The sequence below is a fragment of the Corvus hawaiiensis genome, chromosome 4 (assembly GCF_020740725.1).
Source record: "Corvus hawaiiensis isolate bCorHaw1 chromosome 4, bCorHaw1.pri.cur, whole genome shotgun sequence".
Taxonomy (NCBI): Eukaryota; Metazoa; Chordata; class Aves; order Passeriformes; family Corvidae; genus Corvus; species Corvus hawaiiensis.
Genome location: NC_063216.1, coordinates 29274094 through 29300307, shown reverse-complemented (window position 1 = coordinate 29300307; position 26214 = coordinate 29274094). Strand labels below are relative to the sequence as shown.

Here is a 26214-nt window from a genome sequence, read left to right as displayed (position 1 = left end):
GCCTCACAAAAACCTCCAAAACAAAACAAAAAACTCCCCAAAAGCCCAAATGAACCACCCTGACAACTTCCCTTGAAAGAAAACTGTAGTCACATTGGCAATTGATTCCTACATACCTAATTTCATAACGAACTTTTGGTAATAGGAAGGAAGACAGACAAAGATGTAGAAGCCATGAAATGTACGCCTAGTGGTATGCATCACTTATCTGGCTGTGCTGAGTCAGAGTCTCTGGGTTCAGAAAAAATACTAAATACAGGGGTGTTTTCCATGGGCAGATTGGAGCAGTTGAGGATTCCATGTTCAAGAGAAGGTGAGAAGCATGAGGGATGGGCTGTGCTCTGCAGCTGCGATGAACAACATCAATAGGCCCAGAGATCATAGTGAGAGAGGAAAATTTATAGGGAGGCTCTAGAAAAAGAAGATGATTCAGAAAAGTGCTTAAAAGAGGTAGAGGAACCACCTGGTGAGCCAAGATGAAAAGAGTTAAATACGCCTCGCTTGGCGGAGCAGCAGCGAGAGCAGGACACGGCGGCAGCGAGGTGTGAGCTCGGGGAGGGGCTCGGCGTGGAGCAGGGAGAGGGACTGCTTTCAGTGGCAGACGTGGGGGAGAGCTGGGCACAAGGGTAGTGTGACAACAGGACAAAACAGAGCAGTATCGGGCTATCGACAGCAAAGAGCACCCTGGCAGGAGCTGCCTGCGGTACAGTCCCCTGTGGGAAGTGGGGAGTACGGGAGGCTGAACAGATGTCTGGGCAAATCCTAAGCTGCCCTCAGGTGTTGTCTGGGAGGTGGGTGGGTGATGACAGAGGTTTTTTCCATGTGCCAACAGCCAGGCATAGCTGGGAAAGGCAGCTCTTGCCAGGAGAAACTGCACAACCTGAAGCACTGCAGAAATCCCCAGCAAAAACACAAAGTGTTTGCTGGGGTTTAGTGTTCTGCTTCCTCTTTGGGAAGGATAGATGTTTCCTGCTTCTTCTTGAAACAGTTAGTAAATAATTAAAAGAGAGAGACAAAATATTCTTTAAAGATAACCTAGTCTTCTGTCTCCATGGCAACCTCCTTCCTAAGCCAGCAGCCTTTTGCTCCAGTCATACAGCAGAGGGTGAAAGCCCTTTTGCAGGGAGGTGGGAGAGGTGGCGTGACCCTGCTGGGAGGTGAAGGGGAGACATCCTGCAGAGCAGAAGGACTGCCATGAACCCCAAACCACAGGGGAAACAAAGATGTCACTTCCAGGGATAACTGGGAATAAGCCTAGAGATCATCCATCCTAGGGGCAGTTGTCACCCCCTGAAGTCATCACCACCATCTTTTTACCCTCCTTCCCCCTCAGCAATCCCAAGTGCAGGCCATGCTTCTCTCATGACCAAATATTGGGGTAATTTCTAGCACTCCACCAATCGCTGACCTTTCTCCCATTCCTCAGTGGAAACATTTCACAGCCCACACAACTGCCAGGACAGCTTGGAGTCCCACCTCCATGTTCTCTGATGGCAAACTTCCAAGTGCATTGAAGTGTCTGGGGTTTGGATGGGTTTCAACTGTTGGGGTTTTTTGGTAAGCCCTGTCTCTGGCTTCAAAGCAGCTCTGGTTTTGGGTCTAAGCCTTGTGCAACCCAAGTTCATTGTTCAGCCATTTAGGGACTGACTTCCTTCTCTGAGGACGTGAAACCATATGTCGTGTCCCTCCTCTCTGCCCATGGGACAGCAAGCAGGGGCAACTCACCCAAAGAACCACCAGTGCAAAAAAAGCATTTAAAGACCCTTATTATTGCTTTAATAAATCTGTATTTGCATCCTTTCTGCAAGGACGAGGACCCAGGCTCTCCTGTCCTCTCCTCGCAGGTCTGACCTCCTTGCAGTCAGCATGCACGCTTGCAACAGAGCAAATGAATGAAGTCCACACAGGAATTATCCTTTTCCTGGCTGCTGGTCCCAACTGATGTGCTCGCTGTTTACAACCCTGGTTCGTAAGATGCAGCAGCTGCTTTAAAGTCAGTCAGGTCACAATAAAATCAGAACATCTTTTGTGCTGCCCTCTTCACAATGCTTCGTATGCCAGCTGGGAGACCTCTGTGAGGGCAGCAGAGGCCCTCTTGGTCTGATGGGGACAGGGAGCCCTGCTCCTTTTCCCCAGTGCTCTAAACATTCCTGTCTCCATTGGGCTGCTATCATCTCCCCCCTGCCCTTCCCAGTCTGTCTTCTCTGACACACCTGAGTGGAACATCCCTGGGGTGGTACATGACATACAAAATTCTTTGTTTCCCTTGGGTGGCTGGTTTTCCTACCCACTTGCAAATCTGAGAAGGGTACAAAACCTTGGAGTTGCTGCAGGAGGAGAAGAAGGCTGGCCCTGCCAGGAAGGAGACTTGTGCAGTTGTACCACTGGAAAAGCAAGGAGGGATGCAGCCTCTGGAAGCCTTGCTGCAACCATGCTGGGAGAGGGCCGTGTTTGCTGGACAGGATCCTGGATCTTGAGGCAGGTCGTGGTTTGAGGGGTCGTTCTGCCTTCCCCCTCCACACCGCAGTCCTCCCCACTCCCACTGCCCTGCAAGGCAGAGACAAGGAAAGCTGCAGTTCTCCTTGTCCCTCTCACCCATCTCTCCAGCTGGTGAGCCAGTTGGCTTGGACACAACACACATCAGCATCCTTACAATGGCATGCACACACAAACACACACACACACACACACTCCAGTATTTGCTGCTCTCCACGTCCATGGTTGGCACTGAGCAGGACTATGGTCCCAGGTACACTGATGCAAACCAGGAAAATGCCGGAGGATGATGCTAGAGAGGAGACAGAGCCACCACTGAGCTGAGGATGTCCTTGTAGGGTCTTCCTACTGGAACTTGGAACAGGGTTAGCTCTCAGCCAAGGGAGTGACTGCGTTTTGTGTTGTTGAAGCCCCCTTTGCTTCTATGTCTTTTTTAATATTCTAGTTTTTGTATTCTTTTAATATATATAGCTATAGATACAAAAATAACAGATAGGTTTCTCTAGGGATAATTTTTGCACCTTTGGGCTTCTAAAATAAAATATCACAATTACCGCAAATAAAAGGGGGAAAAGTTCCATTTCATCTCCACTTTTTACCTCCCTCTTCCCTTTGACCTTGCCTCTCCCACTCCAAATATCCCCAGGAGCCTTGTAATTTTTTTCCTTTGTAGTTGCCTTTCTTTGGAAAATGAAAAAACCAAACCCAACAAAACAACAACAAAGATAAGCCATGTAGCCTCCATCCCTCCTTCCATGAGCGGTGCCTGCTGTGTTCATACATTCCCTTCAAAGCAAGGCTTTTCACCTCAAAACATTTCTCTGTGCTCCATGGCTATTTGCTTTTCTCTGTAGCTGGGGCCAGATTTTCACCTGCTGTAAATCAGCATGAATCCACCTCAAGCCAGAGCTGTGCTGCTTTACACCAACAGCACGTTTTGCCAATTTACACTCACCCTGAAGATCTGGCCCACAATTTTTAACCTTGGAAATGGAAGCATGGACAATAAGGAAATTCCCAGAAACACACAAGGCAAGCCACAGATGCTCTTCCCGTGCTGGTCACCCTGCTTCCCTTCCCTTCCCTTCACCCCCACGCTCATGGTTTGGTGTAGCAGCTCCTCCAGGCCCTCCATTCTCTTGTTCCTCCTTAGCACTTTCTGAAATTCATAATCTCTCAGTAAAAAAAATAAATAAATCGATCTCTCTATATATGTATATGTATATAACTAAACAGCTGCCACGTGGCAGTCACCTGGCTGGAGGGTCCTGTCCCTACCAGCCCCATGGCCTTTTCTTGTCACTATAGTCTCTGGGGTGATGGTCCAGCTCTTGCCCTCAGGCAGGACTGTTCCCGTATTGCTTGCACTCTCCCACACCTCTGAGGTACGGTACCAGAATATTTATTTTATATATATATGTATATATATATATATTTACGTATATATATATATATTTATAAATTTTTGTTTGCCTGTTTCTTTTTCTTGCAAATCCTTTGGAATTGCTGCCAGGGAGAAGCTAGTGAAACATGCTCCCCATGCCAGCAGCCGAATGCTCTCTCCCTGCACCTCAGGGACCCTCATCTGTTCCTCTTGCTGACTCCGTCGCCCAGCTCCAGCTCGGAAGGGTGCGGGGAGCTGCGGTCCCCTGTCCCCAGTCTGCCGGGGCCATCTGGCTCCTCTCCTTGCCTGGGCGAGGGGGTGTCCTTGCAGAAGTCCGTCACCCAGGAGGGCATCGAGAGGAAGCCCCGAGGGTCAACGGTGTAGAAGGGCTTGGCGTGGTGGGCGGCGGGGCGGCGGGGCGAGGGGCTGGCGTGGAGGCTGCTGGTGCTGCTGCACTTCTTCACCAGGGTCAGCCCCGGTGGGGGCGGCGAGAAGAGCGAGGTCAGCGAGAGGCTGCTGAGCGTCTCCGAGGGCTCGCTGTTGTTGCCACCCCCGCGCAGGCTGCTGCCGGCCCCCTCCTCATCCGAGGGGTCCATGGAGTCGTGGTGGGTGCAGCCGGGGCTGGTGCTGCCGCCGCTGCTGTGGCTGCGCTGGTGGCGGCACAGGCTCCGCAGGTTGAAGAGCCCCCGGCCCCGCAGGCTCCGGCGGCGGGAGGCGGGGGACAGCGGCGCTGCCAGGGGTCTTTGGCTGCCCGCCGCCGGCACGGGGCACAGAGCCACCGGCAGGTCCAGCGTGCACTGGGGAGAGTCGCTGAGGTTGAGACTGTCCTCCAGCGTGGTCTGCAGGCTGCCGGCCGAGCTGCTGCTCCGGCTGTCCAGCGACGTGTCGCTCTCGGGGGGCTGGGGAGCGGGAACACGAAAGCATGGTTCTCAGGAAGGAGATGGGCACAGGGCAAGAGACTTTGCCTTATTTGTTTTGGGGGTACTTTGGGGTGTGAAAATAAGCCACGGTTACAGAAAGGGGAAAAGCTCCTGTTTCACTCTCCTCAGCTGGGGAAGAGAGCTATAAACCAACCAATGGTACGAACTACCAGCCATGCAGCCTGCCATTGGGATTTCCTTCTGGGTAAGGAGGAGGAAAGGTGTCGGTATTTTGAGCTCATTTCATTCTGCTTCAGGATGAATCTACCCCTCCCATGTGAAGCCCTGCAGCCTCCACCACTAGGCTCTCCCTGAGCACTGATGGTCCAGGAGGCAGCAGAGCAAAGGTTCCCTGTGGATCCTCACTCATGGCTGCCCTATAAACCTGCCACGCAGACTGTGGACACATCTATCCGCTGGACAGGAATCAAGGGGCTTCTGTACAGACTTCCTCTCATTAAAAAAATTAGCAATATCTGGGGAGAGAAAAGAGGCCCCGTGGTTCTTTTGACAAACACTATTGGCAATGATGGCATTTAGCGCAGAAAGGGGGGGTCCCTTCCCAGCACGAAGAGGAAAGAGCCTTAATTTCCTTGTATCAGGGCTCATCTAGTTAAGCTGCATTTTAGCTGTTTCTAGGAAATTGGTCTGCACTGTGAGATCATCACCGGGACACTGCACTGAGATGATGGATGTAGGACAGGAAACAGTCTCCTGAAGCAGTCTCTATAGTTATTCAATAGAGTCTGCATCACATAATCAGAAGTTTACCAACTTCTCCTTTACAACAGTTCAGTGCTTTTGTCCCAGTGGTGTGCCAGCTCCAGGGCTCTACCTCTTCGTGTCTTAACTTATACCAGAAGTTTCAAAACTGCAACAACTCAGTGCTCTCAGACCAAGGCTAAATTTATCCTTGGTGAATTTATACACATTTGTATTGTGCCAACAGTGTCTGTCATATATAGCTGGATAACATCTGATTTTATTTTTTAGTTTGTCTGGAATAGAATGCCCCTGTTCATGGAGTATCTTCCAAGAACAATAACAGGGATCTCTACTGGGCTTTCATCTCTGCATCTTCTGCCCTTCAGAGACACCTATTCTCCCCCCAGTGCTTTTATTCTTCTCTTTTGTTAGTGAGAAATAGCTGCCTTTTCAGAAAGAGATGGCACCTTCTTGGGATTCGAGAGTTAAGTGGGCAGGGCAAAACAGTGAGGACACAGCGTGTGGATGGGGCATTACAGGTTGTGGAGGATGTAGGTGGGAAGAAGCCTGTTCCAACCAAAAAGGTGCATGATCTGGAGTCACAGTGTTAAGAGGACCCCAGGAGGGTGTGCAAGCTGTCACCTCCCTGGCTCACACCAGGGCTGCTGTGCATGCAGGTGTCTGCAGCACACCCAGTGCCAGGGACCCAGGGGGGAGCTACAGAGTGATGTGATTTCATCTTCATGTGGGGCTCACTGCAGCTGTTAAACTATTTGTTGGTCCAAAGCAGAAGAACGTGTGACTTCATGGGGTGAGAGCTATCCAACACCACTTTGTTATACTACCCCCTCTCCTCCCCTACCCTCCTGCATTCTGCAGTCCATTGTGCTCCTCCTACAGATCCAGGTTACCCAGCCCATGACCACAGCTGCCTCCCTCCTTCCTCTGCCCTCCTCCTTGTTCAGCCCCCTCTGTTTGGGTATGATGTGAAAATTGAGTTTTCCTAGCAGACAGAAGCGGGGTTCCTCACCTGATGGAGAAGTGAGCAGTTCACACCTGGAGATCTCAGTGATGCCCACGAGCCTTGCAGAGAGATCTTAGGAAGGTTGCGTGGACATGAGACTTCCTCAGGCCCTGTTTGGGTGGCAGAGATGGCTGGGTGGAAAAATTCTGCTGGTACAGGTAACAGAGGGGAAGATGCACCTGGAGAGAAGGGGCTGGGAGGGACTGACAGAACATCAAAAGAAAGAGAAATAGAACAGAAATAGAAGAAAAAAAAGTTGAAGAGTCCTCTGATTTTATTTGGTGCCTTTGCTGCTGTTACATTGAGCAAAGTCTCAAGACCAGTGAACAAAGGATATTCAGGAACATGCACTCCAGGCCAAGAAGCCTCAGTCTGATGTTCAGACTAAGGATCCCACTTTTTGCACAAAAAGCTGCACCAGACCTGGAAGACCTAACACAGCTCAGAGCCATAAGGTAACAGGCCAGCCCTGCTGTTGCTCTCACAGAGAAATGCTGAGCTGAAAGGCCTTGACTTAAGGATGTATCTGCCAGAGAACTTTCATGCCAGATCCTGCAGGGCAAGGGATGAAGAAAGATAAATTAAGTGGTGGTTTGGGAAACCTGGGGACCACAGGAGACCAGGACATGCTCAAGAGTAGAACCAGAGCACTTCCGCCAAGGGCAGACATGTTACATGTTCTCTGAATCTGTACTTGGTCTCAGGGGACAGCAGAGTTTTTCTGTGCTGAGTGAGCACAATTCATCCAGCTGGCATGTCAGGAGAATCTGTCCCCACTCTTCTCTGACCATGCATAGCTGCACTACTGCAAATGGGGATCAGCATTTTCACAATATTTCACAGTCATGTCTGAGAGGAGATATAAAAGCTAGCAATAAAAATTAAGGGACGGCTCCTCCCCCCATTCCTGAAGCAAATTAGCAAACTGAAGGCTAATTCTTGGTTAGTCTAACCCCAAGTCACATTAACTCTCCCCCTGGCAGAGGGAAAGCAGGGGAAAAACAGAGCTGAACCAACCCACAGTTTCAGCAGACCTGGAGAATGAGAGCCCTGCTCACCTTTGGTACTTTCATGCTTTAGCCAAGACTGAACTGAGTTGAAAGGAGTATTCTCCATTTCACACAGGTAACTGTCTGGGTTTGTAGAGCCATCCTCACTGGATGCTGGGAGCAGGCATTCCCCCAGACTGTCTGCCCCACTGGAGTCAGGGTTGTTCTGACCATCCTGCTGAAAACAATAAGTGAGGACCAAGCCTTGTGAAATTTAATAGAAGATGATAGAGCAGACTTTTCAAAGCCTCAAGAAGAGCTGATTCTGATAATACCTTCAAGCTAGCTGAGAGATGCTCAATTTTCCAGCCCAAATTGTCTAACTTTTGACTAATTCAGAGGAAGTTACTAACAGTAGTGAAGAACTTTCAAATACACGTATTCTTTTGTTCTCCTCAAATCCTACTCGACAGTATGTCTCTATGGAGAAGCTCTTGAAAAATGACCAGAATTATATTCCTCAGCAGGGACACCCGGATGGATACAGAGCACCTGAAATGAGCAGGGGCATAAGTACAGCACATGGTGTAAGATGCCCATGACTGCCTGGGGCTAACCTTGATCTCCTTAGGACTCAGCTGAGCAGCGTTTCGATTGTCTGACTCATCTCCTAGAAGGATGGAAGAGGACTTGTCTGAGTTGAGGGATAATGCTTCCATTTCAGCCAGCTGGACCTGCAGGAAGGGAAAGGAGCTATCACAGGTCATGCCTGGGATCCACATTTCAAGCAGTCACACTGTTTATGGTGGATAAGTGAGAGCCTGTAGACCCAAGATCAATTTTAGGTTACATTCCTTGGATAAATCAGGAACTGCCTAACCCAGACCTGGGTTGGGCAGGAGAATTCCCTTTTTAAGAAAGGTTGAATATACAATCTGCAAGCAGCCCGCTACCAGTCCATGCTCCTCTCGTTCCAGAATTGGAGGAACGAGTCCTGTATCTCTCACAGCGATACAGCTGGCCCAAGGCCCTGCAAGTAAAGCCAGGCAGGCAGACGGGTCCCTCAGGCTGGTGACAGGGCAGCCGGCTCTGCTGAGGGATGAGGAGTGGACCCCTCTTTCTGAAGGCACCACAGACAGCCCTGCTTAAGCATGAAGGTGCTTTCATTCCAGGGAAAGTCATGCCTCTTGCAGTCCATGCCAGTATCATGCTTTTCATATTCTCTTACCTTCATTACTGAAACCCTGTTTCTCTCCAGCTTTCCTGCATCTTGCCTTTCCCCTCCCCTCTAACCTACCCAAGACCTCACCTAACACTGTCTTCCATTCTGTTCTCCATCTCTAATCTCAGCCCTCCCACACACCCATGCTTGAGCTCTCCTGCTTTCTGAAAGCAAGTCTGACCACTGCATTTCTGCCATTCTTGTGCTTCAGCTCTGCTCCAGTCCCATGCCTGACCTTGCTTCATTTTTGGCCTGTTTCATACCACATACGCCCCTCTCTCATCCTCTTTCCTCCAAGCTTTTAAACCCCCTCTGCCTGACAACTCTTTCTCACAATGCCTGAAAAGCATCTTCTTTTTCTACCAGCCTAAGCAGTTTCTCTGTCCCTCCTGTGCTTGGATTTCCATCACTGGTCTCTAGAGTGCCACCAGTTTGCACCACCAGCAGCTAACTCTTGAGAGCTGTATTCTGGGTTGTCTCAGTCGGGACAGCTTCTGGACATGTGTTTGTGTTGGCAAGAGGCAAGTACAGCTCTTGTGCCATGACAGCAGGTGAAACATTTGGAGAGATGACTTTTGAGCTGGAAGTTTAGTGGCTTTGTGCCAATGCCAGAGACTGGAAGAGGTCTCCATCTGAGGGATAATGCACTTTAAACAAACAGAATGGAAAACTAGAGCTGGATTTAAATAAAGTGCACAAATGACATCCTTATTTGAGATATTATTCTGACACAGGAACATGGTGCTGTTCAACCATGGAGAAAGCCCAAACCCAACAACTGCTGCTCAGAGCACGAACACACAGAGAGCCCACAATGAACTGATGCCAGGGATGCTACACAACCACCAGTCAGCAACTACTCGTGTAGAGAAGCATAGTCTTCATTCAGTCCCACTTAATGTATTCATCTATTTCTCTCCCAAGCGCTTGCTACACCAAAACAGCCTTAAAGCTGTGCTTGTAGAGACAGGAGCATGACCTGTGGTAACATCTGCGTCTACCTTTGCCATCCATAAAAAAGGATTTCAACAAAAGCCAGAACAGTCTGTTTGTCACTGAACCGCTTGCTCAAAAATTCTGATCATCCTGGGTCTACACAAAACCCACAATCAACAAAGTCATGATTAAATAAACGGCAGGTGTGGAAACACATTTCCCTGGTGCCCACTGACAAACTTCTACCATGGCTAAACACACTTCAGTCATCCATATACAGATGTCTGTCAACCATCCCAAGAGTGAAACGATAGAAATGACAAGAGACGAGGTTAGCACCATGAAAAAAAGAGGTTTTGTTCTTATTGCTTCCCTTACTGTAGAATATTTTAAAATTTGCTGACTAAAGATGAGGAACAAAAAAAATTTTTTAAATTACAGTGTGGGAGAAGGTTCACTAGATCCAAATCCATGAAATCTGCGAGGAACATCAACCTGAGACACTGAACCATGCACACATATCCCTTAGAAAACAACTAGTTGCAGATATATCTTTAAAAACAGACCCACGATTGCAAAAATCCTTAATTGTACAAATAATTGGTTTGAAAATAAAATATCAGGAGCATAATTGGGAAAGGTGCTGAGCACTTCTGCTCAATGCCACAAAAAGCTTAGCACACATTAATGAGTTTGAGCATATGTTTAAATGTGTGCTCAGCATCTTGATGAATTAAACTACCAAGGAAATTGGAGGGAACATTTTTGGCTAATGCATGATTTTTGTCAGAAGGGCAGAGTTAAGGCTGAAAGGGTGGACAGCAAGCATACTGTTTCTTTCTAATACACACACATTGAAGAGGACTAGATAAATAGTTCTGCCTATGTAACTTGCTGTCAAATGCTTCGGAGACTGTACAATTCTGTCTGTGTACAATACTCATATGGATATGTTGATGTACCAGAGTGCACTCTAATTTAAATGACTGTGTGCATTGCTGATGTTAGCTATGACTCCACATAGTGATTTACTGTTGAGATTTCCTCTTTGTTTTTACTTTGAAATATGAAGAGAAGGTCATGACCAATCATGGCTTAAAATCCTAAGGTAGAGTTTTGATTCATATGATCCAAAATAAAACACCTGTATTTTATTACTAAACTCATTCTTGCATAGATAATTTTTTTCAGTTCCACATTTTAGATGTATTGAAATACCAATTTTGAAAGTAATTTATGGCTCTATAACAGCCATTAGAAAGTATGATCTAAGAATAATTCTTCACTTGTGGTAATTACATCAAACTCTTTGCTCAGGCTGGGGGTTCCACTTGAAGATTTTGCTATCTAGTTTCTGTGCTGGGAAGGTAAGAAAATGGGCTGCTGTCTTCATTCATAGGCAGGATACTGAAGACTATCAGGGAGGTTTTCAAATGTAGCAAACTAGCTGCAAATGACTTGAGGGCAGTCATTCTGTAATGCCTTAGGAGATCTCATTTGCTGAGAAAGCTGAGCACCAATTGCTGAACATAAAGACTTAAGTAAAGCAGTGGAAATTGCAGTTAATTGAAAACTAGTTATTTGGTTGCATTAATGCAGCATTCATTTGTGAAGTGTCTCAATAACGATAAACTACAGCAATGTTTGCATTTTGATACTTTTGAAAGGAAGCAATGGGGACAAGCAGACAGCTGAGAAGCTGAAAAAAAAATCAGAGCATCAGAACTAGGCATCTGAGGCCAACAAAATATTGCTTTCTTCAAGCATGGATAGAATGATCTGCCAATAAGAGCTCTTTCCCCAAGTTTCCTTGTCTCTTTATAAGCGATAGCAACACGTCGAGTCAGTTATGGGGAAGGAGAGAGTGAGGTTTGCCACTGATGTACCAATCTACTGTCAGAAGAGCCACACTACTTCTACAGGTCTGACCACACAAAATCAGAGCACCTAAATACAATAAAATTATTTCAGAAATAAAATTAATTCTGCTACTGACCTAACCTTTTCCTAGTCCAAAAGACTATTTTGCTCCTTAAGTTTCATAACCTGAAAAGACCAATTGCTTAGGAAGTAGTTTTCCAAAGCATCTACCAACTTCAGTAGCTCAAGTCTAAGCCATTTGGTGTCCTGCTCGTAGCAACAACCCATTTGTCAGCTAACAAACTTTCTCAGTGGGCCCATTTTTATTTAGTTTTTGCTCAAACTAACTGGTTTTCACCACAAACCAATCCTTGCTCACAGACATGACTCTATTCAACAAGGCATTTAAACATGTGCTTAATTGATCAACCTCAATAGGGAATAAGCAAGCACATGCTTAAAATGAGAACAAAACACCAGCTTAAATCTCCCACTGAATTGCTCCTGAGTGCTCTCATTGGAGTGAGATCCTTAGAGTCCTCTGTCCAACATGAGCCTGAACCTAGACTTTTCTTGCAAAATTGAATGCAACAAGAGCTTCCAGGATGCCTTCATAGTAATTTCTCTGCAGGTCATTCAGTCCCTCCTGACCCATGTCCTGTCACGTCTCACTTTTCCAAACATCCACGTGTGGCTGAGGAGGGCAGGCCTGTACTAGAGGCAGTATCAGCACTTCACAACAGATAACAAACACAGGTCAACAAGCTCTACTGTCTACACAATCTACAGTGAGGAGCACACATGGGATGACCTGCGGGCACGTGGGTGTGGGTGTGCAGGTCTGGGGGGGAAGAGTCCCCTCACACATCCTCGTACGCAGGTTACCTCTTGCTTGTCATGGTTACACTTCTCGCACATGGCCGGCGAGGAGTAATGATGGAAGACGGAGCCCGATAGGTTATCGATGATCATTAACTCCCCGTCGAAGGAGTCCTTAATAATTAAAGAGACACTGTCCAGCCATAAGTTCTCCTAGGGGACAAGAAAGGGGGGAGGATGGGAGAGATCATTTTAAGAATGTCGAGTTTTTTGCTTTCAAGTTTCATGTGAATTTGGGGCTGGGTTCTCCACCCTGACTCATCTGGAGCAGCATCTTGTTCTGCAGGTACTTGCACAGGGTCACTGGGGGGAACATTTCCAGAGGGTGTGTAAAGGTGCCAGAGTTCAATGAAAAAAAAAATAAAATAAGGAGGGACAGTCTTCACTCACTTTCAGTGCTCACGTCTGCCTTCCAGCTCTGCTGGAGTCACTCACTCTTGATCTGCCATTTCTCCTGCACTCTTCTCCTGAGCTCCCCTCTCAAATTTGCTCCTGTCACACCTTTAGCTGATCTGCTCCATCCCTCCTCTGCTGGCCCTCAGGTTCCTACACCATGATGACAATGAACAGGACACACTGCTGTCACAGCCTTGTCCCTACATGATCCTATCAACTCAAAAGTCTACTGCTGAAAGCAAACCTTTCACCCTGAGGTGGAAGACTCTGCTACTGCTAAGCCCTCAATCATCTAAGCTGCCAAGCTACTGCCCACAGCTACTTGCTGCAGTCTGGTCAGTAAGTTCAAAGGTGTACTCACCTGGGCTGGAGAGTAACATCTCACGCACAGATGTCCTTCAGGATCTGTTCTACCACCACCTCCTCCTGTTCCTGCTCCTTTTCCCTGTCCTGAATTTGGAGAGCCTGACTTGTGGGAGCACAGCCCATGAGTAATTTCCATCTCAAGCTCAGCATCCATCTCTGCATCCTCCTGGGCCTCCTTGTTGCTGTCGTCGAGATGCTTCATGAGCACAGCTACGACCACATTGATGAGGACAAACTGGGCTGTGAGCACAAAGCTGACAAAGTACAGTGGGGAGATGAACTGCAGGTTGCTGAGACAGCTCCGGTCATCGTGGCTGCAGTCGCGCAAGGTATCCTTGAGGGGGAGTTGGGATTGAGAGGGAACGATGGAAAGAAGGAAAGACTAAAGTAAGAACAGAAGCTTGGCTCCTCTTTCTGTCAAAAAGCACTGGTGCCAATGGAAAGAACAAAGCAAACACTTCTATCACCCCATACCTTTTGGCATAATGAGGTCCCAAAGAATCTGGGACATTCTCTGTTAATATGCTGTCTGCTTCAGAGCAAAACCATCCAAAGGCATATGAAGCAAACTTTCAGACCATGATATGTTGCTGCCACCATAGCCCCACACATGTGAACAAGACCAAAAATGAGCAGGCTGGTACTGCCTTCTCCCATCTATACCCAAAAGCACCATATGTGATGAAAGAACTTTCCTTTCTCCACGTCCTCCAAAGGAAGTATTTATTTTGTATTGTCCTGATAGCTCTGCAGATGAGTGCTATGTCCAACACACATGTCCTATGCTCAGCTTTGATAACAGTCCTGACTACAGTGGATAGTCCCTCTCAGCCCAAATTATTTTCTTGTTCCTCCCAAGGAAAATTGGCACTTTCCTCTATCAGATGTCTCTAAGGCTAGATGAGCCCAAGGTCTGAGTTACCATGGTGGGGAGAGATACTCTGGACCAAGCAGGGACCTTATCTAGCAACCCAGCTTCTGTGTTCTGTGCTCCTTCCCTTTGCTAGCCCAAGCTCTGCTGAACAGACCACACATCGGAACTTCTCTTTCCCCACAAGGAGGAGATCCTTGCCCCTAAGGCCCAGTTACCTTCATGATCCCATTCCAGTTGTCACCCGTTGACACCTGGAAAAGCGTGAGGAAGGCCATCCCAAAGTTCTCGAAGGTGGCGTGGCGGCTCATGCCCTCGCAGGGGTTCTCATCATTGCACACTGAAAAATAAGGGGAGCGCAGCACTCAGGGGAGGACACACTACCAGCCCTGAGACCAACAGCATGAACTCACAGCCTGAAGACCTCAGGTGATGCATGGTATCAGCACCCTGCCCAATGGTTGGCTGTTGGCCATCAATATGGAAAAATCCCTTTTGGCCGAGCCCCAGGATACCAGGCAGTGTAACTCTGCTGCTGAGGAGTATCCTCCCAACATGTCATTGTGCTGCCTTTCTTCTTGATCAATATTCCATGGCAAGAGATGTAAGTAAACTTTCACAAACTTTTTCTTGTGATCTTGAAGGCAATGTCAGGGACAGAGTGCAGGAAAAGCAAATGTTTAAGAATGTAACAGAAAACAGAGGCTGCTTTTATTTTGTTAGGTTGTTAGGACAACAACAATTTAGAGGGAAATTCCTCTTACATCAATTAAGCATAAGGGAGAATAAAGTCCATCAAATAATTCAGTCCCTTTATTGAAGAGCTCTGATTTTGAGAAACCCCAACCTGTGTCTGTAGCTCACACTGGAGCATGGTCTGCTTGAGACTTACCCAGTTTTCCAAAGAGCTCCACTCCTAGAGCAGCATAGATGAAAAAGAGGAGCATGAAAAGGAGTCCAAGGTTTCCCACCTGAAAGCAAAGGGCACTGTCAGTCTATCCCAAAGCCTATTGCATCTGTACAGAAAGTATTTCTGCATTTCAAAGTCTGAAGAGAACAGCAGTGAAATCCCAGTGTACAAATGCAACCAAACAATTGCTCAACACTTGAGAAATCTTCAGTGATGGCTCCAGTTGCCATCAGGGCTGGGGGAGAAGCAGGCAGGTGGGAAGAGAAGTCATGGAAAAATTAGGGACTTAACAAGTTTTTCTGAACCACTGAACAGTTTCTGATCTGAATGCATGTGGTCACTGGGCCTATGTTAGGATCATCACTTCAGGAATCTTAATTTAGTTATTGCAACTGCTGTGCCATCCAAATTCAGGAGAGAAATAAGTGATTCAGCCCACCCACTCCCCTGGACTGCCACATCCTGGCTCCCTACATACTCACTGGAAGGAATTATTTCTGATGACTAAATTAGACACCATAGTAAATGCTGTGAAAACACCGTGCTGGGTCTGTGTCTACAGGGCGTTAAGAAAAGGAAGTTAATAAAACTTAGCTGAGAACTACATTTCCAAAGGGCTCTTTTAAATTAAAGCTCTATTCACTATTAAGAATTGCTGCAGTGTAACAAAGACAGGAAGGGAATTTAAACAGAACAACTGGAGATGCCTTGTATGCCATTAGCAAGCCAGAATCCCTGATTTGAGTCTGTGCTCTAGGAACAAAAAGAGAAGTGTCAGGAAGAGGATAAAGCGCAAGGGAAAGGACAGCTTATTTTAAACTACTTCTTTTGGCAAAGCCAGTAAGTCTTGGAGATTAATATTACACATAATTCAATTGTCCCCCGAAGACCCGGTGTATAAAATATGGAGACTGGGTTCATTCTTTTAGTGGTGAAACTGGTGGATTTTAGACCTTTAAGTTCAGATTTTTACATAACTCTAAGTATAAAGTGATTTTTTTATCCTTGCTACACAACTTTATTAAACAAAGCCAACCTGTTATAGGAAGTAGCAAAAGCCAGTTAACAGGAAGTCATAGGCTTTGATGCTGGAGGGATTAACTACTGCTTTTTATTATCTTCCAGGGAATACCTAGAGGCCAAACTTTGAGACATCTGCTTGCTTTGGGGCAGATATTACTGACCTCCAAAAGACCTGACCCACCAACTTGGTTAGCAAAGGGGCCGTAGGTAAACAGGAGACAGAAAAATCAGAAATGAGAAAATATGGAAGAATATACTTGTGGTTTGTGGCTAGGACCAGAAACAGAGACTCACGGGTCCCAGCTGTGCTCTTTGCCATCTTGAGCAAAACACTTAACTGTCTGATGACTCAGTTTCTTTGTCTACATGACAGCGATATGAATAGATAATAAATAAGAGAGGAGGAAATATATTTTGGGAATAGAAGTTGAATCTCATCATTTAAGTGCAAATATATTGCAGAGTCCTCTTACCAACAGTTTCTGGATACTATTTCATCCAGCTCTTAATATCTGTGTGCATTTATCTGGGTTTCAGAATAAACATGCCACAGACATGCAGATGCTGGATCTGAAGACCTGCTCTGTTCCAGATCCTTGCCTGAGAAAAATCATCTGTTGTGGCTCCTGGAATGGAAAACAGCAAGGTGCAAAGTAGCTGCACCGAGCCAGTCTGTGGCACCAGAGCCAGAACTAATAAAAATTTGCATTCCACATCTGCCTGCACTACAAACATCCTTCATCTCTCCTTCCTTCTATTGTCCAGTGTATCGCAGTCCACAACTATCCTGAATGATGTTGTATATCCTACATATGAATTACTAATATTGTTTTTATTACTATTATAATAAACCACAAATAATTATTGTTTAATAAAAAACATGGGAGATCAGACAGAGGTCGGGATCCATAAAAGATCACAGAGTTTCCCTCTCACTTTTGTGCCATCAGATTCCTCTAGTACAGATTGACATTTATTGTCACCAACATCAGAAGTAAATTCCCTGGGTAACTACTCATGCTGTTTTCAGATTGATTCCCAGCTCATCATCACTCACCAGCACTGGCACATTAGCTGATAAATCAACTGACAAATGCCTGTGCATTTTGATATCACGCAGTAGAGTTCCCTTCTCAGGGCCTGCCAAGGGACTAGTCTGATGTATGATCCGTAAAACCACTTGGTGCCATTACTCCTTGCTTAACAATTCTCCCTCAACAATCCAAAAGGAACGGGACCAGACTCCCTGACTGCTCATCCATCACGGAGGATGCTCACAGTGGGCTTGAAGCCTGTGTAAAGCACCGTGTCAGCATCTTGTTTGGGAGCAGCTGCCACTCACAGATCATGAGATCCTTCTGTCTCCATGTCTTGCAGCAGACGCTTAACTGCCGGCTGTGTGAGCCACAACAGAGCGTGTCACTGCTTCTCATACATGAGAGGCTCGGAAACACAAAGGGGTACAGGAGGAGAAAAGAAGAGAAAGTAGGAAGGGGGAAGCACTGGCTAAGAAAAGGAGTGATGAGAGTGCGAATGGAAGAGAAGGAGGGAAAAAGGGGCACATTCAGGGAAGGGTGAGAGGTGCAGTGACAGAAATATTTCCTTTCCTCCTGAAATGGCTTCCAATCACTCTTCCCTTCTTATGGAGAAGGGAGAAAGGAGCCAAGAACTAATTGCAAACAGTTAGACACTAGCTAGACATGATGGGAAGAAATCCAGCAGTCAAGCCTCATTTCTTTCACGTGCTGGAGAAGAGAGAGGTGAGGTGAGCTGTAACCCCATGAATGAGAACTTGGACATGACCTTCAGTCAGTTGCCTGCACACCACAGTAGACACCACCTCTGAGACTCCACAAGAATAAACCCTTTGGAAAAAGGGACAGAAGAGGAGAGCCTTTTGGGAAGATGTTTTACCTGTGGCAGGGCTTGAACAACTGTATCCAGCAGCGCTCGCATCCCTGTGGCCATCTTCAGTAGCTTCAGGACTGCCACAAGCACAAGAGAAGTGTCAGTCAGACTGAGCTCAGAGGCATCCTTTGTGTGACATACTAATGTCAGTAGCACAAGACAGATGTCCTGTCTCCTCTTGCCCTAGAAAAACTGGACTTTCCCCTCATTTCTCTTCTCCCTTTTCACTCTACAACCCCAGTTCCTTCTCCTTTGAGTTCTTATAGTTTTTACTAAATACTCTATTTCTGCCACCCATGCCTGTTGGGCTGCTTCTGCTTCACCCAGACACTCTTTTTCCCAGGAACATGTATCCTAATTGTCCTTTTGCTTTGATTTTTCCTTCCATCACTTTCTCTTCCTTCAGCCATCACTGTTATGCCATCTTGGCACACCTTGGCCACCACCAGGAAGATTCAGGCCCTTACCTGTGCAAATTTCAGTCTGCTTGGTGGCCTCTTCTCCCCACACCACTACCATAGTTGCCCCATAAATGAGTAACAGAGAAAGTTCAGCTCTCACATGATCTGCCCACCCTCCCAGTGCTTCACCTCCCAGGCAACCAGAAAGCCTGAGCTTCTAGGGTGTCCTAGATCCTAGAATCCCTGCTGGGATATGATGAAGGATGCCCCAGAGGCTCCTCAATGGCTGGGGACAGGGTGAGCTCACGGCTCTACGGCCACTGCTCATTGAGTCACGGCACCAAGTTGCACTCCATGGCCACATACACCCCTGCTCTGGCCAGCGTCTCTCTCACCCCGCGCAATACGCAGCACCCTCATGATCCGGATGATAGTGGGGTTAATAGGGAGAGCAGCGTTGATTTCAATCTCTTCCAATGTGATGCCCATGACAGACAGCAGCACAATGGCCAGATCTAGCTGGTTCCACCTTTAGAAGAAAAATTCAAAAGAATAAACGAAGATAGAGTTTTCCATTTCCCTGAAAAAGAAATGTAATTGTCTCCACTTCATCCTAAACATTTCCTTATGTATGAGTTCAAGGCCCCACTGTGACTCACCCTATATGGGCTTTTCCAGAGAAACAGAGATTCACTTTGCACACACCCTGAGCAGCCAGAGGCAAGCCAGACTGATTTGAAAGCATGGAGCTGTGTTACTATGGCACTATGCTTTGACTAATGGGCTCAGCTTTTTACGGCCTTACTACCTCAAATCAACTTTGCTATATATGTTCTGCTTCAGCATGCTCAGAGTTTGCCTCAAGCGCAGGAAAAAAATGTCTCTCTCTAACCTCATCTCCTTTGCTTTCTAGCCCAACAAGCAGACTCCAACCAAGAGGCAATTTTTGGACAATTCTTGCTATTGCCTAGGCATTGCAGCTTGTGGAGGATGAGGTTAGGTCCATGCTGTTCAGAACTGGAAGGCAGTCAGAGCACTCTGCCACCGCTTCACAGTCTAGATAGGGCACTATGCTCAAACCTCTACCCTAAACCCAGCTGTCCCACAGCCACGGTTGACAATCCTCTGCTCACCTGTCTTTGAAGAATCGTCGCAGACCAAACGCCACCAGCTTGAGGACTGCCTCAAACACGAAGACTGTAGTGAACAGGTAGTTGCAGTACTTAAGGGCGGTCTCCAGGGACTGCCACAGAAAGAGAGGATAAAGAATTGAGGAGAAAGCAACATCAAAGATATAACCCCCCTGTGTGGGGACTCTCCTAAGCACCAGGTATTCATTGTGGGGTGTGGAACCTACCCCCGGTGTTCATTGTGGGGTGGGGAAGCTGCCCCATGCTTCTGACCTACTTGAATGTAGAGGTTGCCTACTAAGGGCAACCACCAGCCAGCCCCTCTGCCCCATGTTCTTCTCAGGATCAGTTCCAGCTCCTTTTCCAGTACTGTTTAGCATAATCAGAAGGAGGAGGCTATTGCAAGAGAATCCACAAAATGCCATCAGGCTTTTCTTCTGCCAGTAGCCTGTGCCACCTGAATGACACCTTGTTAATGGCACTGGCATAGCTGTCAACCAGGAGTGAAGCACAGAGGTTATTCTGGTTGTGGATTCGGGCCATCACTGACAGGAGGAAACCCTGCTGTGCCTTGGTCTGGGGCCAGCACATCCCACCTCTGAGCTGTTTGGCTTCTGGCTCTTTTACGTGCTGCCCCTTCGCCACCACCAAGGACCAGTGTGAGCAGTGGGCAGCTTTTGGTGGCATTTTGTGCTGGAAGGGCTTGAAGTGCTTTGAGAAGATTATTTAACAGAGCAGGCTGGCTTGGCTGGAGCTGTGTTCCAAGGAAAGGAGCTGAAGAGTAAGGAAGAGAAGTGACTTGTTGAGGAACAAAGATCTGATGTGAGGACGACAACAGATAAAGGTTGAGAGTTCCTGAAACCTAAAGCTGGGCATCATCTAGGGCAAGATGAAAGCTGGGCAGCTGGGCAAGGTGGGCAAGAAACAGAGGAGCCCAGCAGTAGATTTGAAAGAGGACAGACAGATTCAGCTCCTGATCAAAGCCTGAGCTACCTCAGACAATCTGTTCAGACACCAGCATTGTCACCTAAACCAAGGGTCTTCTGAAGAGAGAACTGAAACGCCACTGGGCAGAAGTCATGATGAATGCTTTGTCTACATATGGAGGCAAAAGTCTCCTTTGATCTGTGCAGCATACATTTTTCCCACCAAAGGCATCTACAGCTTTGCCAGGAACACTGAGAGGTACATGGTCTATACCCAAGCAAAGTGTAAAACTTATTTGGCCTCCAGGGTGCTGTATTTGGAATCACACCCTGCAGCTGAGAGAGGCTCTGCTCAGCACTTTGGCCCTGCAGCTTCTGTTATGAAGAAAAGGTGGCTTGGTAAAGATGGCCCATCCCATGACATACCACTGGCCACCCTGGTTCTCTCAGCTGAGGCCATATGGCAGGGGAATAGGGCTGACATTCAGAAATCTGATTCAAAGCCCGAAGCTCCCAGGACACTGCTGCTTCCATGACTCCTATTAGGATCCAGGGGAACATAAAAAGCAGAGCAGGAAGCTAAATTTGGGTGACCCACATATCCACTTACTCATATAAAGCACAGAGACTTAATTGCACCGTGCTTTCTAGGGGCTTGACTCTTGCTCAGATACCTTCTCTCTAAAGATTTTAATGGATAACAAGTGTCTGAGTAGGAACTACCTTTCTGGATACACATAAAACTCTTCACACAAATTTGCCTACTACAAAACTAACTCCTACAAAACTTTAACAGTTGTTTTTAGAGACACTCAAGTGTCCTACTTATGCTGGTGGGCAGTGGTCACCAGAGAGCTGTACCAAAATAACAATGTCTAGAGGCAGGACTTATCTCCATAATCTCACTCACCACAGGTTGGTTGTAGTGCTCCAAGGACATAGTGACCACGTTGAGGCAGATGATGAAAGTGATGAAGATGTCCAGATAGTGGCTGGTGCAGACCGAATGAATAAGGAGGCGTATGTGGCAGTAGGTAGCATAGTACGGCAAACGCTGCGCCTCTTCAGTGGAAAGAGGGATATGGGCAGAGTTAGGAAGAAATTAGAACAAAGAGAGAAATGGGTAAGAAACACTGAGGAGGGAGAAGGCATAAGGCTGGTGATAGGTGTTGAAAGGAAATGGAATGAAGCTGGGAGAGAGAAAAACCTAGAGAGAAAAGAACAGGTAAAGATAAAGGACATGGCGGGGGGGGGGGGGGAGAAGAAAAAGAAGAAGAAGTGGGGAAAAATATGTAGGAAGAAAGACAAAGAACAGAATACTAGAAAGAAAATCTGTTAGTCTGTGTTTGTGGGAATGGTGCTAAATCAGCATGTCTTGACAAATTAAGATCACTTATGATAAAAGGGAGCAGATGGTTCAAGAAGAGGCCCTGGGGTGTCATGGAAGAGAAGGGGAAAACAGGAGCAGAGGAAGGGAAAGCATGCCCATAGGCTGTGAATGGAAGTCTGAGTAGTAGGGGTGATTTCCAGGGGCAAGTATGCTTTAGCAATTTTTATCTAAAGGTAACACAAAACAGGACAGAAACACCAGGAATAGAGGGTTTCCTTTACCACAGAAGGTTTGGGATCCCAAGGATTGACACTGCAACACGGGGGGCACTGAGACACAAAACACAGGGGTCTTCCTCTTTTTTTTTTTCCCCTCTTCTTTAAATTTGGGTTTAAACACAAAGAATGGTCTGTCCAGGTCTTTCTTCAACCACCAGCTGAGCTGCAGGAAGCCCAGGTGGGACTCTACCCCAAGCTCAGGAAGTGTTATCAGTGTGTGCATGCCCCATGCCAACAGTGCCTGTCAGCATGTGCACAGGGGTGGTTTTGGTACATTGTCTCCTGAGGAACGGGTTGCTAAAACCCCTCCCCAGTGCCTTCCCTGGAGTCCCAGCAGACCTCCTCAGCCACCCCTCTTCCTCAGACCGCCCCAGTGGCATGTGTGGTGACACAGCAGTGGTGCGGGGAGGAAGGCTGAGAGCACGGCCACGAGCGATGGATTTTGGAGACCAGCCCATTGGGAAAGAAAAAGAAGAGGAAAAGGTTTTTCTCAGAAAACCTTGGCCTACGAACCAACCAAACACTTAGGCTGTGCCTTACTCCTTCGCTTCTTCTCCAAGCGTCGCAGGCGCTTCTCCTCCCGCCGGCGCGCCTCCTCAGCCTCCTGGTGCTGCCGGCACTTGTGGAAGTTCTCCACCACCACCCCCACAAACATGTTGAGCACAAAGAAGCTGACGATGAGGAGAAAGGAAATGAAGTAGAGGAGCATCCAGGGGTTGTTGTTGGTCACTGGCTGGAGTGAAAGGAGAACAGAGGCAGTGATTGCCTTAGCAGTAGAGGAATAGGGATGCAGTGGGCAGCAGCCCAACAGTTTCTGCTTTACAAGGTATTGAAATAACCATGTGTGGGCCAGGAGGGAGCCAGCATGCCCAGAAAGACACATGGCACTATTGCTTCTTCATTACGAATTGATAAAGGCCCACTGACACTACCACAGACACCCACAGCACAGCCACAGCTACACCTCCCTGCATGGACCAGACAAGACCATGGACCTGACCTCTTGCAAATAGGTGAGCAAAGGATTCAGATAGGGCCTGGAAGGGACTCTTGGTTTGAGGGAGATATCTGAAGCAGGACATTAAAGCACACTTCTGCCTTACTAGCACAAGGAAAATGACAAAGGTCCTTTCACATAAAAGTCCATGTACCTGCTGGTCAACAGCCACAGCATCTAGTCCATTATACATAATATTCACCCAGCCATCCTTGGAAGCCAGAACAAAGAGGGACATCAGAGCCTGCAACACATAAAGCAAAGCAGATGTGGAGCAGGTGCATCTGGCAGGCAGGAAAAAAAATATTGTGGGTTTATGCTCTAACACACACAGCACCAAAATACTCTTCCTGTGTCTCTGCACACATCAAAACCTGCTCCTTCCCCTGTGGAGGACAGGGAGGGGGTGACAGGAAGCCATGTACAGCCAGATCCACCAGAGGAGAGAGGTTTTGAAGAACATCTGCTTCACGGCAGGAGAAAAGAGAAAAATCAAGCTCTCTGCTGCCACCACTTTTCCTTCCCCCTCATCCTCTGTCATCCTGATACCAACCCACTAGTGACACAGCTTCTGCATGGACACCCAGGCCAAATAACTGCTCCTTCTGGCCCAGGCATTGGCTTTCCAGGCACTGCATCTATTCCCTGGGGAGGAGACAATCCCTTTGATGGGTTCCAGTCAGAGGAAGGAGATGTGGGTAAACTCACCTGTCCCAGGTTGTCGAAGTTATACTTGTGGTGCACCCACTTGTAGTTGGCTGCCACGCAGTCAGACCGGTTGGTGATGTTCCTGATGTCGACCCCCAGGCAGTGGTAGAACTTGCCTTTGAAAAGCTGCAGGAGGGGAGTGACCCCATCAGCCCCTTTCCCCACAGGGTTCCCCATGCTCCCTGGGATGTACAGAAGCTGCCAAGATGCTGCATGGCCTGCAAGACTGCAAGCCACATAGAGCATGACAGGGACGCCACCAACACAATGTAGAGCACAGTTTCAACCATTGCAAAGGAGCCAGGACCACCCTTGTAAGCTCGCACTTGGCTTTTCAGCCTCCTCCATTGCCCCTGGCCAGCAGTGACTGTAAGCCCACCGTCTGACAGTCCTTAAGGCAGCCTTTCTGAGTACAAAGGGAAAAAGTATCTTCTAATCAGTCCCCTAGAGTAATCTTCCCTCCCTGCTTCCCAGTTACTGAGAGTGCTGATGGGAAAAGAAGATCTCATCTGAGGGTAAAGGACCAGAAAAAAACATCCTCTTCTTCTCATATATATTTTTTCACAAAGCTGCACTGCACTGCTGTGACTCTTCTGCCCAGGGCTCCTTTCCCCATATGGAAGGTACTGGATTGTGCATTTGTACAGATGCATCAGAGCAAACTAAGTATAGCGCATTCCCTGAGATGGAAGTAACGCCCACACCCTTGCTCCTCTGCAATGCAACAGCCAAAAATAAAAAGGATTAAATAAAAAAATTAAAGAAGTTTGTGGGTGGAATTAGGGCTCAGAGTGAGGGGGAGAAAGAGAGCTGGCTGGAGGCAGGGTTCATATGAGCAGGTGCTGAGCTGCTTTCCCTTGTGGGGTGAAATGGATGCGTCCAGGGAGCCCTGTGCTGTGCCAGCCCTGGGCTCTCCCAACAACGCTGACCCAAACCCCCATGCAGCTGCTGCCAGGTGTGATCATTAACTCCTGTCTCATGTCCAGCAATGCCTGCACTTGCTGAGCACCTGTCTGTGCTTGGCAAAGGCTGTGTGATAATGGAGATGACTTGTGGAAGAGGGCAAATACAGAAAATTGACTGGCTTCCCTGTCTCTCCTGCTCTGCTTGGCTCCCTGTGTCTGTTACAGGACCTGGGGGTACAGGTGCCCATGGCAATAGGGGTAGGGGCTCAAGGGCTGTTTGATGGACAGCAACAACCTACCTGCACACCCAGGATGCCAAAGATGATGAAGAAAGCACAGCAGATGAGGACAATGTTTCCTATGGGCTTGAGGGAAGAAATGAGTGTCTCCACCACCAGCTTCAGGCCAGGGGCTCGACTGATGACTCTGGAAGGGAAGGAAGGGGAAGGGTGACAGGGGGACAGGGCAGGGGCATTTGGCCTAAGCAAAGCATTTTCAGCAGCAGCAGACCCCTCTCTCCCTGTGCAGTGACCCCTCAGTGGAGATCACTCCCCTGTGATCAAAAAGCCTAGTCTCCCATGGATTTGTTGTCTGATGAGGTACCTCCAGCATCGGACCCAAATGGCTAAGGGTGACCTCCCTGTGGCTTATTGCTTGTCAAAGACCACACTTTGCCTAGCCCAGCTGGATCTGACTCTGGGACCCTTCCTGGGGATAACCAGTGGGAAGAAGGGGGCGAGCAGGGCTTGGTGGGGTTCTGACCGGAGGGGACGTAGGGTGCGCAGCAACCGGAGCACTCGCAGCACTCCCAGAATTTTGGCACCGCCAGCAGAGGCCACTGAAACCACAATGTCAATGAGAGACACGAAGACCAAGAAGCCATCCAAGACGTTCCAGCTGCTGCGGAGATAAGCCTGGTCCCCAAAATACAGGCCTAGAGAGACCACCTGGAAGAGAGGGGAGAGAGGAGGGGATGAAATAGCTCCTCTCCATGTTACCGGGTAGAGGGCAACTGTGGAGAGAATGGGAGGAGGGGGAATAGTTATCAACTCCTCATGACACTGAAGTGTCATCTCATAATCTTCTCCTTTCACCTGGATGTCTGTGAAGGAAAACATCTGTTTTCTGCCTCCCTAACATGACACTGTAGGGGACACACAGGAAACCTTTCCCTGCCACACCAGAGACTTGGGGCAAGTCTCCCAGTTCAGAGATCACCTGAGAGGTAAAGTCAGGCACCAAAATCCATACACTGGCTCTTAAAGGGGTAGTTTGTTTGCCAGCAGTTCTCAAAAACAGTGGGTACTACAGAAATTGGTGGCCATGGGGAGATCTTAACATCCTGCAAATCACGGTCAAAATTCAGATATGAATTTTAGGGGTTTAACTTCCAGCACACAGTTTAGGACTTTTTCCCAATCACAAGAAGGGAATACCAAGGTTTTCTGATTGTTGCAAAGTACTTTGAAATCTACTGAATAATTATCTCAACTTTGAGCATGTCATTAATATTGTTGTAATGTCTGCCATTCTTGCTCCAGGAGAAAGGGAATGGACATTTGACATCATTACAAAATCCATACTTGAATGCCAGCTATCCTTTATGAATAATAAGATCCAGCTGGATCTAAAGCCTAGGATAAACATCTC

General features: G+C 47.6%; 1 protein-coding gene across 5 annotated transcripts in view; it reads right to left on the bottom strand.

Moving 5' to 3' along the window:
* Positions 1–1753: 1753 nt before the first annotated feature.
* Positions 1754–26214, bottom strand: part of CACNA1I (calcium voltage-gated channel subunit alpha1 I) — a 165266-nt gene continuing 140805 nt past the window's right edge. For 3 of the 5 annotated variants that reach the window (XM_048301756.1, XM_048301757.1, XM_048301760.1), the window contains 17 exons: positions 25327–25511; positions 24864–24990; positions 23660–23785; positions 23106–23195; positions 22495–22687; positions 21257–21408; positions 19424–19533; positions 18686–18819; positions 17896–17966; positions 14941–15019; positions 14267–14388; positions 13173–13511; positions 12422–12568; positions 8136–8252; positions 7588–7756; positions 6536–6732; positions 1754–4779 (listed from right to left, as the gene is read on the bottom strand). In XM_048301756.1, the coding sequence (XP_048157713.1) occupies positions 4078–4779; positions 6536–6732; positions 7588–7756; positions 8136–8252; positions 12422–12568; positions 13173–13511; positions 14267–14388; positions 14941–15019; positions 17896–17966; positions 18686–18819; positions 19424–19533; positions 21257–21408; positions 22495–22687; positions 23106–23195; positions 23660–23785; positions 24864–24990; positions 25327–25511 (3060 nt within the window). In that variant the 3' untranslated portion in view covers positions 1754–4077. The remainder of the gene's footprint in view (positions 4780–6535; positions 6733–7587; positions 7757–8135; positions 8253–12421; positions 12569–13172; positions 13512–14266; positions 14389–14940; positions 15020–17895; positions 17967–18685; positions 18820–19423; positions 19534–21256; positions 21409–22494; positions 22688–23105; positions 23196–23659; positions 23786–24863; positions 24991–25326; positions 25512–26214) is intronic. The other 2 variants (XM_048301758.1, XM_048301759.1) reach the window with 2 other exon arrangements.